The sequence below is a fragment of the Hyperolius riggenbachi genome, chromosome 12, assembly GCF_040937935.1.
Source record: "Hyperolius riggenbachi isolate aHypRig1 chromosome 12, aHypRig1.pri, whole genome shotgun sequence".
In the NCBI taxonomy this organism is placed as follows: domain Eukaryota; kingdom Metazoa; phylum Chordata; class Amphibia; order Anura; family Hyperoliidae; genus Hyperolius; species Hyperolius riggenbachi.
This window is the reverse complement of record NC_090657.1, coordinates 52,633,189-52,648,722: the sequence shown is the minus strand read 5'-3', so window position 1 is coordinate 52,648,722 and position 15,534 is coordinate 52,633,189. Positions and strand designations below refer to the sequence as shown.

General features: G+C 49.1%; 1 protein-coding gene across 2 annotated transcripts in view; it reads right to left on the bottom strand.

Moving 5' to 3' along the window:
* The window catches only part of XYLT2 (xylosyltransferase 2), a 45,803-nt gene extending 31,087 nt beyond the window's left edge, over nt 1-14,716 (bottom strand). Inside the window, exons 1-5 of one of the 2 annotated variants that reach the window (XM_068263978.1) lie at nt 14,422-14,716; nt 6,127-6,541; nt 3,131-3,306; nt 1,495-1,697; nt 161-241 (exon numbers count right to left, since the gene is read on the bottom strand). In XM_068263978.1, coding sequence (XP_068120079.1) covers nt 161-241; nt 1,495-1,697; nt 3,131-3,306; nt 6,127-6,541; nt 14,422-14,556 — 1,010 coding nt within the window. In that variant the 5' untranslated portion in view covers nt 14,557-14,716. The remainder of the gene's footprint in view (nt 1-160; nt 242-1,494; nt 1,698-3,130; nt 3,307-6,126; nt 6,542-14,421) is intronic. The other variant, XM_068263979.1, reaches the window with a different exon arrangement.
* Nucleotides 14,717-15,534: the final 818 nt, after the last annotated feature.

Below are 15,534 nucleotides of genomic sequence, written 5' to 3'. Positions count from 1 at the left end.
TAACGGCAATCAATTGTGCTTAATTTCGCTAGTTTGACCCCCTAGCACTCTCAAGAACGGCGATATGGCCCTTGGCCTAAAGTTTCGACACCCCTACATTCAGCGGATTTCTTTCACATGCTCATCTAAAAGAAATGAAGCTCTGGGCATTTCCCGTTACCTGGCATTGTCCCGGCCGTGAGATTTGAGGAAGTTCTTCTCTCGGTATTTCGTTAGGAACTGAACAAGTTCCTCATTGGTCCTGTACACAGAAGATAAACACAGGTCACATGACACGGCTTACAGCCAGAGTTTAACCACAACCACTTGTTACAACACAGCTTACCTTGACAGCACTGACGGTATATAAACAACACACAATTAAACATGTTATCCTTCTCACTTGCCTGGTGCCTTTATCCTTTTTTTACAGCCATTACAATCAATGTATGTTGAAATGTCGTGTACTTACACATAAGGGTGGTTAAAAGGTTTACAAATGAGGCTTTGATCAATAGTTAAATATATCTGTAACATACATTTTGACTTTGTATAATTATACTTGCATGCCGCTGCCATGATTTACACTAAAGTCACACATCAAAGTGTCCTACTCAGCGCGTACTGAAGTGCTAGTAAGAGCTGCACAGAGATGATAAGCAGCGCAAAGGCAAAAATGTATAAGCGAGGAGGACAGGAACTGAACAGAAACAGATTTTTAAGCTTTTTGCCAAAGACCCATGGGTAGTGTGATGGCTTTATTACAGTTACGTGACTAAAGTGTTGAACAACCAAAACACCAGAATAAAAAACAAAAAGTTTCACAGCTGCAATATTAAAAATAATAATCCTGCTAACAGGTCCTATAGCTATAATACCTTTGTATCAACTGGAAAACATCAAAAAAAAAAAAAAAAAAAAAAAAAAAGCAGCAAAGCAAAAAAACAAAAACAAAAGAAAAATTACCACTCTTTCCTGCCCCTTCCTTCTCTGCAGTTACCTGGATAATGTGTGATATTACGGAGTTACACCCCTTCAGCAGAGAGAGGTGCCTGAGCTGGCAACAGGTTTTGGGTTAGTCCCTCTCTCCATAGGGGATTCTCAGCATGGCCTTTATTCTTTATAAAGACACTCCCTGAAAAAGATTTATACAAAGATGCTGGCCAGCCTTCCTGCTCACAGTACACTTTTTTTTGGCAGTTGGACGGAGCAACTGCCATTCACGAAGTGCATTTTGAAAATAAAGAAACCCCTGTGAACCCCCCATGAGGAGATGGGCTTGTCCAAAACCTGTCGATTCTGTCAGATTTCTACTAACTACTGTAAGTGACAGCAACATAGGAGAAAAGTAATTTATGGCTCATTTTACTCTGGAAGAAACGTACTTCTTAATTGAATAAGTTGACATATTTTGGATTTTAAGATTTTTGGGACAGAGGTCCTTTAAGGATGGTTGCCGGCATTTATTAGAATTCTCAGAGGACTCCGTCTGCTAATGATATTCTTCCCACTCACCTGGTTGGGTAGTCAGTGGCACTTAGGTTGATGAAGAAGTCCCAGGACCAATCAGACATCTCCAGGAGGTCCTGCATGCTGCGCAGATACATGGTCAGTAAACTGGCGCCACCCCAGATGGTGATCATGCGCCAGGGGGTAACACGTATGTTGGTGTAGTGCTTGGCCAACTGGACGACTTCACTGTGCAGGTAGTTAGATCGCTGCCAAAAAGCAAACATAGTAAAGAAAGGCCCCGTGCTAAGATTACTGACCTACTGAACTGACTGTGTATCAATTCTGCAAAGGTCGCTTTCTAATTTAACATGATTAACCCTTAAAGAAGTCATCAGGCAACCCCCCCCCCCCCCCCACTCTACTTACCCGGGGCTTTCTCCAGGCCCTTGCAGCAGACATGTCCCACGCCACAGCACCGCTCTCAGCTGCCGGCCCGGGGTCCCTGCCGGTGCAGAGGGTGACCTCAAGGTCGTCCCTACTGCGCAAGCGTCACTGTCCATGAAGGCCACGTTGTCTGCGGTGTACTGCGCAGGCACAGAACTACTGCTCCTGCACAGTACGCTCAGGACCTGATTAACAGCGGCACTCGCGCAGGGGCACTAGAGGAGGTAGGCCTCTGCACTGGTGGGGACCCCGTGCCGGCGACTGGGAGTGGAGCTGTGGCTGGGGACATGTCGGGTGCAAGGGACTGGGGGAAGCCCCGGGCAATTGTCAATTCAGATCCTATTTCTGATTGAGAACCTAATAGGATCAGACAAAAAAATAAAAATAAAAAATACAGTCTACTGATTGCCAGTGACTAGTCCCAAACTCAATATCATCCTCTTTCTCGATGGGAAGAAGATCGGACATGCAGGAAAATATCTATTGTGTATGTATACTTCACCTGTCTGTGTACGCCATTGGCTCCAAGCGTATACATGCGCACATATGTGACTACACATTTAACATTAGGAAGGATGGATGGGGGGATGGGGGGGCACAAGACCGATTTCGAGAGATTTCATGCTGAAATCAGGAATCAGCCTGCGGTGTATAGGCAGGTAACAGATCTCTCTTCGCTCAGAGAGAGTTCTGTCTTTCGGTTGATCTGCTCCCCCATCTGATGTATGCAGGGCTGTGGAGTCGGAGGTTTCATGAACTGAGGAGTCGAATGATTTTTGTACCGACACCACAGCCCTGGATGTATGGGCAACTTAAAGTGGACCTGAACTCTTGCACAGCACGCGAGGAAAACATAAGAGAAATGCACCCTGTATGTAATTAAAGAGTTTAGCCTGTGTAATTCCCTCTCATTTGTGTCTACTCACTAGTTGTAATTTAAATCCCCCCCCCCCCCCCCCGTGTCACATGACTGCCTATGGCAGATAAGCCCATTTGAAAGCCCAGGCTGTAAACAATATGTCTGCTTCCATGAATCAGGAAGTAGGAACAGTGCAGATATATTTTAGGATTTGTATCAGCCGTAACAAATACATGTTTTATTTTGTTTAAAGGTTATTATGGTGTTGTGTATCTTTTAGAGCATAGAGGGGTTCTGAGTTCAGGTCCACTTTAAGGATTATTCACCATGTATAGGTGTTTATAGTGGCCAGGGATCTGTAATACCGATATCGTCCTCTCGCTGTGAGCCTCATACCTGGTCCACGTGGATGTAGTAGAAGTGGTCTTTGTGGTAAATGGCTCTGATTAGACGCTTCAGTTGTCGCACCGCTCTCCCATGTACCACAAGCATGTAAACGATACGAATTGGCTTCTCAGGAGGCGGAGCTCCAACATCTGACTCCTCCCACTGCAAGCCAGAAGTGATTTTACCTGAGGGTAAAAACAGACCACCTGATGAGACTTTTAATTATTCCTAATTGTGCCTATGTAAAGAGTATTTCACTGTCAAAAAGTAAAGCACATCTGAAGTGAGAGGGATATGGAGGCTGCCAGATTTAGTTCCTTTTAAAAAAAATACCATTTGCCTGGCAGCCCTGATCATTCCTTTGGCTGAAACAAGCATGTGGCTAATTTTTTTATGTTATCCTACCAATTCGGGGAGTTTTGGGAACAGGCATACAGGCCATGTGTTAGCAAAAAGACACTTAGGCATTATTTACATCTGTTAATGTGGGCTATTAACCTCCCTGGCGTTCAATTCCCCCAGGATTTCTGTGCAAAAAGGGATCCAATTAATTTTCATAACTTTTTTTCCTGCAATTTGCCAAAAAGTGCCAAGCAAGGGACTAGTATTCAGTGCTGGAGAGTATTAATGTGTATGCATGTCAATACTGTTCACAGCACGTTTTGTATTGACGTGTATAACCGTCAATGCGGCTAGGGAGGTTAAAGCGGTGTGGCTGTTGGTGGAGCATAGGTGTATAAAACCTAAAACAAATATAATGGAAGTGCAAAAAGCCATTGGTTTTACAGGTAAAGTTTTGTAAGCATAAAAAGCGTTGCTTTAAGTGAACCTCCAGACTAAAAATCAACTCAGCAGCACTGAAAAGGCCTGGTGTTTCTTTAACTGTTTCACAGCATCAGAACTTTGTTTCTCTTATACAAGCCTCATTTTTAGCTGCACAGAAGAAAACTGCCGGGGCAGTTTTCCCCTTATGCTGTGCAAAGCATGATGGGATTTCTGATGTTGTTGTTCTCGTTCTGCTGTTTTGGTGCAATTTTTTTTTTACATTTTGAATTTGACATTTGAAGCCTAGTGTGTGCAGCTGGGAGGGGTTATCAGGACACAGGACAGTTGGAACTGTGTCTCATGCTCCCGGTCACCTCCTTTCAACCAAAAATATGGCTGCCCCCATGACAAAGATGGCAGCCCCCATGAATCACAAACATTTGCCTGTTCTTTTAAAACGGGGTGGGTAAGAGATTATATTACCTATCTATTCTAATTAACATAACTAATGTAACTTAATAACAGTATGCTTGTTTAGGCTGAATTTCCCCCTTTAGGCCGATTTGTAAGTGTGAATGGGCCTAATGTTTAGGGCCTTTTCACGCTTAGAAATCGGCAAACGTTAGCGACTAGCACTAGCGTTTTGCGCGGGTGATTTTTTTCGCGACTTAACGTGGAAAAAAACACTGGACACTTCTGCGATTTCAGAGCAATCGCGGTCAGCGCTTTAACCTCCTTGCCGGTTATCCCGAGCTCAGCTCGGGGTAACCTGCGCAGGAGGATATCTCAGGCCCCGCTGGGCCGATTTGCATAATTTTTTTTTCCCTACACGCAGCTAGCACTTTGCTAGCTGCGTGTAGGTCGCGATCGCCGCCGTTCGCCGCCGATTCGCCCCCCCCCCCCCGCCCCAGACCCCTGCGCAGCCTGGCCAATCAGTGCCAGGCAGCGCTAAGGGGCGGATCGGAGTTCCCTCTGACGTCACGACGTCTATGACGTCGGTGACGTCATCCCGCCCGGGGAAGCCCTGCAGGAAATCCCGTTCTCAACGGGATTCCCTGCATACTCTGATCGCCGAAGGCGATCGGAGTGGGTGGGGGGATGCCGCCGCTTAGCGGCTATCATGTAGCGAGCCCTGGGCTCGCTACATGATTTAAAAAAAATAAAAATAAAAAAAAAGTGCGGCGCTGCCTCCTTGCCGGATTTTTTAGACCGGCAAGGAGGTTAATAGCACTATACTGCGATCGCTCCAGAATCGCCTCAAAACTGCTGCAGGTAGCGTGTTTGCAACTGGTGCTAATCGCAAAAAGCCAGCTACCGGCACCAATCGCAGAGGGGGAAAAAAACCCTCTCCATAGGGTAGAATAGCACTAGCGTCTTTAAAAAACGCTAGCGCTTTGGCAATTAGCGGGAATCGCCCTGTAATCGCCCTAGTGTGAATAGGCCCTTTCTGCTGTAATAAAAATGCTACATACACACTCTAATGACAGCCAATCGGAACACTCCATCTGGGAATGATTTTGTACAGACACACCTACTCTATAGAGGGGGGAGACCATCAAAAAGGTGGCGCCACAATAGGACAACAGAGTGGATAGGTAGCGATACGACATGGTGGGTCACTAACTTCATCATCAGTTGGGAAACACCTGTAGGGAATGATGAACCTTTTCCAATCAGATAGGATAGTGTTGATGGTGCCAATCGACAAACGATTGATTTATCGATCGTTTGATCGATCCATTTTTCAGATCGATTCCATTAGAAGTGATCGGATTGGTTATCTTTTTCATCCCGTTTATGGGCCTGATTAATTCTTTCCGATCGCAATTATCAGATTGGAAGGTGAATCATTCGCTAAAATTGTATCACTACTGGGCAACTTTACTCTACCCAACAATCTTTCCACATGCATTTCCTTCAAGTGTGCACAATGACTCACTAACATTGGACCAAAGCAGGAAGTAGAAGTCATGACAGCAAATGAAAGCCACCAGGTGCCAATGAATTAAACCAACTACTGTTAGTTTATTAGCTGATGCCAACGTGATCAGCAGCTATGGGCTTTCCTTTGCTTGCACAGGATTCACTTCCTGAGTGATTGAAGAAAGCAAATGCTACATAAATATTAGTTTCACCCCTGCCCCCCCCCCCCCCCCCCCACAACCAAACATTTGTAATACAGTATGATTTATTTACATTACTGCTCTGTGTACAAGGTCTCAGTGCCCCAGATTACGTACCTGTAGTTTGGCAGGAACGTGGCAGGCTCTTGGGCATAAGCTGTCCCATCTGATGCAGACAGACAACATTGGCAATCTCCTGTTGACACTTCTGGGAGCTGGCTCTAGACAGAGCGGACAGAGCATCCTTCCCTTTGATGTCGCACTTTGGGGTGAAACCGCGATCTGTGGGGTGAGGGCCTTCTACACTTCCCGTGTCACCATCCCTGCTCAGGTTGTGCCACGTTTCCTGCGGGACATGGATACGTGTGCTCAGCTTGGGTCTTGCATTAGCCTCTCTCGCCAATCTGGCTACCTCATTGCCTGATCTCCCTGACTTCCCTTTGGACCTCCAAGACCTGCGCCCTGCTGAATTGTCAGGGTCCTTGGAGTGTTCTGCTTTATCTGGGCCTCTATTCCTCCTCTGTTGGGTATTCTGTAACACAAAAATCAAGGTGGAATAATGATGGGGTTAGCAGTGGTGAAGAGGAGGACAACTCTAGCTTGAGAACTTTTGAAAGGTCTAGAGATGCCTACTCGTTGGGTGGTAAGGATGGACAAAAACAAAATGGAGATCCAACTATCTAAAAATGTGCTAGTATGATATGCCATGTATGATTCTGAAACAATGGTCAAAAATCCATGAAGCCAGGTATTCAATAAGGCTAAGACAGGTTTGGACAAATCCCAGGAACCAGGGTTCCTTAAAGCAGTAGGATTAGCCATACTATGCCAGGGGAAAAAAAACACATATATAAGTAAATACTTGATCTACTTACATAACACATGTATTGTACTTTCCACATTTTGATTTGAGTGAATGTTATATAGTAAATTACGAGAATTCTGTTCCTGGTGGGAACCATGTGTTTTGCACACAGTTTAGACTAAATCCTGATGTCATTTCTGCCCTTTACTTTTTTTTCTTTTCTACTCCAATCGCTGAGTCACCTCAGCCTTGCTTGTAAACACAAGTGAGCAGGGGATCGTGTTTCAGATAAGCAGCTAGGCAGGGAAATAAATGGAAGAGGAGGAATATATTTTAGATAAAAAGAACCCCCAGCATGCAACTGTTTGGCACTGACTCCTAAAGGGCCAGTGCTCCTTAACCCCCCTGGCGGAATAAAAAATTCCGCCAGGAGGGAGCGCAGCAGGGTTTTTTTTATATCATGTAGCAAGCCCAGGGCTCGCTACATGATAGCCGCTGCTCAGCGGCATCCCCCCACTTCGGCGATGTCTGATCAGGAAACCCCCCACTTCGGCGATCTCCGATCAGGAAATCCCGTTCAAAGAACGGGATTTCCTGGAGGGCTTCCCCCGTCGCCATGGCGACGGGGCGGGATGACGTCACCGACGTCGGGATGTCATTGGGAGTCCCGAACCACCCCTCAGCGCGGCCTGGCACTGATTGGCCAGGCAGCGCACGGGGTCTGGGGGGGCGCGACGGATAGCGGCGATCGAGCACGGGGCGGCGGCGATCTGTGTGCTGACCCAGCAGGGCCGGAGAAAACCTCCTGCGCGGCTTTACCGCCAAGGAGGTTAAGTATGTGATTACTCCAAATCGTAACAGCAGAAAACCCTTTTGAAAGTTTGGAATGCAGGATTAGCATCTTTATCACTTAATACACTTAGATTAGTTGTTGTGGAAATTTGATTTTTATGGTGACAATCCCGCTTTAAACATTACAACTGGTGGTTTATTTTGAGTTTGTCTTACTGAGAATGGAGCTGGCTCCTAGATTGGACAGACTGGCTTCTAAATTCTGCATACATTGACCCAGCCCTGGGTTAAATTGACCAGTTTAAAAATAACTAAAACCCTCATTTCTCATCAAGATATGTAATTTTTTTTTAAAGCAGATTTTCTTTTTAAAGAGACACTTCAGCCAGAAAAAAAAAATGAGTTTTACTCACCTGGGGCTTCTACCAGCCCCCTGCAGCAGTCCTGTGCCCTCGCAGCCACTCACCAATCCTCTGGTCCCCCGCTGCCAGCTAGTTTCGTTTTTGTCGACAGGCCCGTCAGGAATGGCCAAGCTTAGCTTTTCCCGCATTCCCGACTGTAATTAGCGCTATTGCGGACCGCACTGCGTACAAAAATACGCGTTGCCGTATTACGAACGCATAGATATGCGGTATAACGCGTATTTTTGTACGTGTTGCAGCCCGCAATAGCGCTAATTACATTCGAGGAATGCGGAAAAAGCTACGTGTGGCCAGTCCTGACGGGCCTGTTGGCAAAAATGAAACTAGCTGGCAGCGGGGGACCAGAGGATTAGTGAGTGGCTGCGAGGGCACAGGACTGCTGCAGGGGGCTGGTAGAAGCCCCAGGTGAGTAAAACTCATTTTTTTTTCTGACTTAAGGTTCACTTTAAGGCTGTCTGGATCAGGAAAGTTGGACACCACTGGCCAAATGATACCGTCTACAGCTCAATTATATCATCCTACCACCAAGTAGATATTCATGATTACTACTCTAAAGACAGTTGGGTTCCAAACTTGCTACCTCCTTGTGGTGGGACCTGGGTAACATTAAGTAAGGGAATGCCTGTTGGGATGAAGTATGGTGGGGACTTCGTAGACCCCGGGCTGCCATAAAGACCTGACACGAACCCCAAACACATGGTTGAAGTGAAGACTGTGTGGAGTTGCTGGACTTCCATCAGAAGAAGCCTCCTCGGGTGGTGATTCAAGGAATGCTGGCTAGAGATAGCACTGAGGTAACTCGGGGGTTGATCAGAAACTAGCACTGCTGCCTTACGGTAGAAGTCGAATTCCAAAGGTGAAGGGAAAGAATCCCGTCCAACAGAAAATCAGTGTGTCTGGAAGCTTTAGGTGGGCACTGTGGTTCCTTCCTGTTCCTGCATCCCTCAAACAATGATAATTTTACTGATTTTACCCTCAACTAGCCTTACACAACGATAGGGACATGTAACTATAACTATAGTAAGGATTTGATGGCAAGGTCTCCTAGAGGGACAATCAACAACATGACTATGTAGCAGCTCTACAGAAAATGTCAACACTATAAATATACATAATAAAGATAATAGTATTGCTAACAGCGCTAGCTCTGCTAATGACTCTCTGTAGGCCAAAGGGTATAATTAACGTGAAGAGAAATGGATTTTCCTTGATGCCCTGTCTGCATGCTTAGGCTACAGTCGGCCAATTCACAATAATAAAACGGCCTTCGGTCAAGAATTTCTCTGTAGTTTTCTTGTGGCCTCCAGGCAGTCAACATACAGAGAGCTGTCTGCCATGGCCCAAAAAGTTTTGATCAGACAGTGGTTGCTGTACGGCAACCTTAAAGCAGGCCCCTGAGGAAAATAGCATTGACTGTCACATTACATCCCCACAACACAACTTATACAGTACAAAAAAAAAACCGCTTGACCTAATTATGCAATAAGGAAACTTAAATCCAATGATCGCTCTGTGAGAACTTGGGGTACTCAAAAGGAAAAGGCAGTATGTTGCATGATTGTCCTAAAGCACCCCCCCCCCCCCCCCGCAGTCTTGACGATTTCAAAAGGACAACATGTCTGAGACCACCACAGTACCCAAGGCAAAAGGAAGGTCTGGGGAACAGGAAACCCCTAAGACTGCAGTGATGACCACGACTGGAATGTTTTCCTAGGACAAATTAAGGACAACATGTTTCGTGGGACCTACCGGCTTCCTCAGGTCAATCAAAAATGATATGGTAAACAGCAACGGCAGTCAGGTCCAATTGCCTCAAACAACCCCTATGGGGTTTACAAATGCTGCCATTCATCTGTATTTTAATTGCACCCAAAAAGCACTCATGGACGGCAGGTGGAAGACTGAAAAGCCCAACAAGTGCCCAGTTCAGCCCCCCAAGAGAAACCTTAGCAAATAGCAATAGCAGATATATAAAGTAATAACAATGCCAACAGCAGAGGGAGCCCAGTTAAGATACCAGAAGCAGCAGGATTGTATGTAATCAACTGAAAGGAGCCTACATTCACTGAATGCACAATAATGGTCACAACACAGAACATGATAGTGATGGTTATGATCACAGCAGAAGCACACACGATATAATGTACAATTATACATCTAACAAACAGCATAACAATATTACACAGAGCAGAACAGTGATAGAACGGTATTCACTGGCATTCCAGTCCAGCAGACCTCAGCACCCTGTATCAGGGACTACTGCTGTGCAGCCATGCTGGAATCTGTAGTTCTCCCAAACAGTGCTGCCATGCTGAAACATGTAGTCCTTCCTCTATTCAATCAGTAATACCATGCTGAGAACTATAGTCTTCCTTCCCTCCAGTCTGCAATGCCCTTAAGCCCAACACAGAGATGCCATGTTGAGGTCCCCAACTACTCCCAAGTCAGTGATGCCATGCTGGGATCTGTACTCTCCCCCACACATTCAGTGATGCCATGCTGGGACCTGTAGCCTCCCCGCCCATTCAGTCATGCCATGCTGGGACCTATAGTCTCCCAGCTCATTCAGTGATGCCATGCTGGGATCTGTACTCTCCCCCACACATTCAGTGATGCCATACTGGGACCTGTAGCCTCCCCGCCCATTCAGTGATGCCATGCTGGGACCTATAGTCTCCCAGCTCATTCAGTGATGCCATGCTGGGATCTGTACTCTCCCCCACACATTCAGTGATGCCATACTGGGACCTGTAGCCTCCCCGCCCATTCAGTGATGCCATGCTGGGATCTGTACTCTCCCCCACACATTCAGTGATGCCATGCTGGGATCTGTACTCTCCCCCACACATTCAGTGATGCCATGCTGGGACCTGTAGCCTCCCCGCCCATTCAGTCATGCCATGCTGGGACCTGTAGTCTCCCAGCTCATTCAGTGATGCCATACTGGGACCTGTAGTCTCCCCCTGAGTCAGTGATGCCATGCTGGGATCTGTACTCTCCCCCACACATTCAGTGATGCCATGCTGGGACCTGTAGCCTCCCCGCCCATTCAGTGATGCCATGCTGGGACCTGTAGTCTCCCGGCTCATTCAGTGATGCCATACTGGGACATGTAGTCTCCCCCTCAGTGATGCCATGCTGGGACCTGTAGTCTCCCCTCATTTAGTCATGCCATGCTGGGACCTGTAGTCTCCCCCTGCAGTCAGTCATGCCATGCTGGGACCTGTAGTCTCCCCCTCAGTCATGCCATGCTGGGACCTGTAGTCTCCCCCTCAGTCATGTCATGCTGGGTGCCTGGGACCTGTAGTCTCCCCCTGCAGTCACTCATGCCATGCTGGGACCTGTAGTTTCCCCCTGCAGTCACTCATGCCATGCTGGGACCTGTAGTCTCCCCCTGCAGTCACTCATGCCATGCTGGGACCTGTAGTCTCCCCCTGCAGTCAGTCATGCCATGCTGGGACCTGTAGTCTCCCCCTCAGTGATGCCATGCTGGGACCTGTAGTCTCCCTCTGCAGTCAGTCATGCCATGCTGGGACCTGTAGTCTCCCCCTGCAGTCACTCATGCCATGCTGGGACCTGTAGTCTCCCCCTGAAGTCACTCATGCCATGCTGAGACCTGTAGTCTCCCTCTGCAGTCAGTCATGCCATGCTGGGACCTGTAGTTTCCCCCTGCAGTCAGTCATGCCATGCTGGGACCTGTAGTCTCCCCTCTGCAGTCAGTCATGCCATGCTGGGACCTGTAATCTCCCCCTCAGTGATGCCATGCTGGGACCTGTAGTTTCCCCCTGCAGTCAGTGATGCCATGCTGGGACCTGTAGTCTCCCCCTGCAGTCACTCATGCCATGCTGGGACCTGTAGTCTCCCCCTGCAGTCACTCATGCCATGCTGGGACCTGTAGTCTCCCCCTGCAGTCACTCATGCCATGCTGGGACCTGTAGTTTCCCCCTGCAGTCAGTCATGCCATGCTGGGACCCGTAGTCTCCCTCTGCAGTCAGTCATGCCATGCTGGGACCTGTAGTCTCCCCCTCAGTGGTGCCATGCTGGGACCTGTAGTCTCCCTCTGCAGTCAGTCATGCCATGCTGGACCTGTAGTCTCCTCCTGCAGTCACTCATGCCATGCTGGGACCTGTAGTTTCCCCCTGCAGTCACTCATGCCATGCTGGGACCTGTAGTTTCCCCCTGCAGTCATGCCATGCTGGGACCTGTAGTCTCCCCCTGCAGTCATGCCATGCTGGGACCTGTAGTCTACCCCTGCAGTCATGCCATGCTGGGACCTGTAGTCTCCCCCCTCAGTGATGCCATGCTGGGACCTGTAGTCTCCCCCCTCAGTGATGCCATGCTGGGACCTGTAGTCTCCCCCCTCAGTCATGCCATGCTGGGACCTGTAGTCATCCCTTCTCATTCAGTCACGGCATGCTGGGACCTGTAGTCTCCCCCTCAGTGATGGCATGCTGGGACCTGTAGTCTCCCCCTCAGTGATGCCATGCTGGGACCTGTAGTCTCCCCCTGCAGTCAGCCATGCCATGCTGGGACCTGTAATCTCCCCCTGCAGTCAGCCATGCCATGCTGGGACCTGTAGTCTCCCCCTCTTATTCAGTCATGTCATACTGGGACCTGTAGTCTCCCCCTGCAGTCAGTCATGCCATGCTGGAACCTGTAGTCTCCCCCTGTAGTCAGTCATTCCATGCTGGGACCTGTAGTCACCCCCTGCAGTCAGTCATGCCATGCTGGGACCTGTAGTCTCCCCCTGCAGTCACTCATGCCATGCTGAGACCTGTAGTTTCCCCATGCAGTCACTCATGCCATGCTGAGACCTGTAGTCTCCCCCTGCAGTCATTCATGCCATGCTGAGACCTGTAGTCTCCCCTGCAGTCACTCATGCCATGCTGAGACCTGTAGTCTCCCCCTGCAGTCACTCATGCCATGCTGAGACCTGTAGTCTCCCCCTGCAGTCACTCATGCCATGCTGAGACCTGTAGTCTCCCCCTGCAGTCACTCATGCCATGCTGAGACCTGTAGTCTCCCCCTGCAGTCACTCATGCCATGCTGAGACCTGTAGTCTCCCCCTGCAGTCACTCATGCCATGCTGAGACCTGTAGTCTCCCTCTGCAGTCAGTCATGCCATGCTGAGACCTGTAGTCTCCCCCTGCAGTCAGTCATGCCATGCTGGGACCTGTAGTCTCCCCCTGCAGTCAGTCATGCCATGCTGGGACCTGTGGTCTCCCCCTTCAGTCAGTCATGCCATGCTGGGACCTGTGGTCTCCCCCTTCAGTCAGTCATGCCATGCTGGGACCTGTAGTTTCCCCCTGCAGTCAGTCATGCCATGCTGGGACCTGTAGTTTCCCCCTGCAGTCAGTCATGCCATGCTGGGACCTGTAGTCTCCCCCTGCAGTCAGTCATGCCATGCTGGGACCTGTAGTCTCCCCCTGCAGTCAGTCATGCCATGCTGGGACCTGTAGTCTCCCCCTGCAGTCAGTCATGCCATGCTGGGACCTGTAGTCTCCCCCTGCAGTCAGTCATGCCATGCTGGGACCTGTAGTTTCCCCCTGCAGTCAGTCATGCCATGCTGGGACCTGTAGTTTCCCCCTGCAGTCAGTCATGCCATTCTGGGACCTGTAGTCTCCCCCTGCAGTCAGTCATGCCATTCTGGGACCTGTAGTCTCCCCCTGCAGTCAGTCATGCCATGTTGGACCTGTAGTCTCCCCCTGCAGTCAGTCATGCCATGCTGGGACCTGTAGTGTCCCCCTGCAGTCAGTCATGCCATGTTGGACCTGTAGTCTCCCCCTGCAGTCAATCATGCCATGCTGGGACCTGTAGTCTCCCCCTGCAGTCAGTCATGCCATGCTGGACCTGTAGTCTCTCCCTGCAGTCAGTCATGCCATGCTGGGACCTGTAGTCTCCCCCTCAGTGGTGCCATGCTGGGACCTGTAGTTTCCCCCTGCAGTCAGTCATGCCATGCTGGACCTGTAGTCTCCCCTCTGCAGTCAGTCATGCCATGCTGGGACCTGTAGTCTCCCCCTGCAGTCAATCATGCCATGCTGGGACCTGTAGTCTCCCCCTGCAGTCAGTCATGCCATGCTGAACCTGTAGTCTCTCCCTGCAGTCAGTCATGCCATGCTGGGACCTGTAGTCTCCCCCTCAGTGGTGCCATGCTGGACCTGTAGTCTCCCCCCTGCAGTCAGTCATGCCATGCTGGACCTGTAGTCTCCCCTCTGCAGTCAGTCATGCCATGCTGGGACCTGTAGTCTCCCCCTGCAGTCAGTCATGTCATGCTGGGACCTGTAGTCTCCCCCTGCAGTCACTCATGCCATGCTGGGACCTGTAGTCTCCCCCTGCAGTCACTCATGCCATGTTGGAGCCGGTAGGCCCTAAGTCAGGGTTAGAAGCTCTCACCAGGTCAGGTTCTTCCTCCTCCAGGGCGCTGAAGCTCCACACCACCAGGCCCTGCACAAGCAGCAGCGCCAGCGCGGCGGCCGCCAGATACTTATAGCGGCGCCCGAGTTTCATCACCCGGGCACTGGACGCCATCGTGCTTCCCGCCCGCACTGATCTCGTCACTGGCCGCAGCGTGTCAGGAGCCCGTCTGCACTGCACACCCTCCACAGCATTACTGCGCCTTTCCCCTACAGCCCGGCCGCTTCTCTATGTGCCCAAAACAAACATGGCCGCCGCGATCCGCAGGAATCCAGTGACGTCATCGGCAGCGCACAAACGACTAGCAAATGTGGGCGTCCCTGGTTGCCTGGCAACTGTAGGACGTGACCAGGCCCACATTCCGTGCTCAGGCATGGAGGGAGGGTCTGCATAGTAAATACCATTGTAAAAGTAACAAAATTAGTGATGGAGATGAGATAGGGAGAAAATTCCCTTTATTTCCAAATCTCCTGTGAGGGAAGAAATGTGTATCTTATTAGGAAAGCCCGTCTAATCTCTCCCTCTAATCCTGGAGACGTTTTATTTGATAGTGGAGTAATAGTATTGAATAGTAAAAAAAATAGGCTGAAGTTGGCCATACATCAGGCGTCTTGGCGGCCAATCGACCATCCAATTGGATTATTATGGATGAAAATCTGTGTCGCCAAGTGCATGCTCGACCGACAACATACCTCCCAACGTTTTGAGATGAGAAAAGGGGACACTTAAGCCACGCCCCTGCCACACCCCCACCACGCCTCTAGTCACGCGTACCATAAAAATTTCATAAGAAAATATGTTGTTTTATAATTCAAACCACACTGGTCCTTTATATCCTGGTTCATTTTCCTTCATAATAACATTTTAAAATTAGTAATATATCAATTTAAAGGATGGGAATAAAGTTTAGAGTCAATCAAACACATTTTTAGTATAGAAATGTATATATTTATATAAAAAGAGGGACAAAGTCCTCAAAGAGGGACAAATGAGGGTGATACAGGGACAGAGGGACAGGGCTCCCAAAAAGGGACTGTCCCTCCGAAAAAGGGACAGTTGGGAGCTATGCGACAATGCGACCAATTTCAGGAC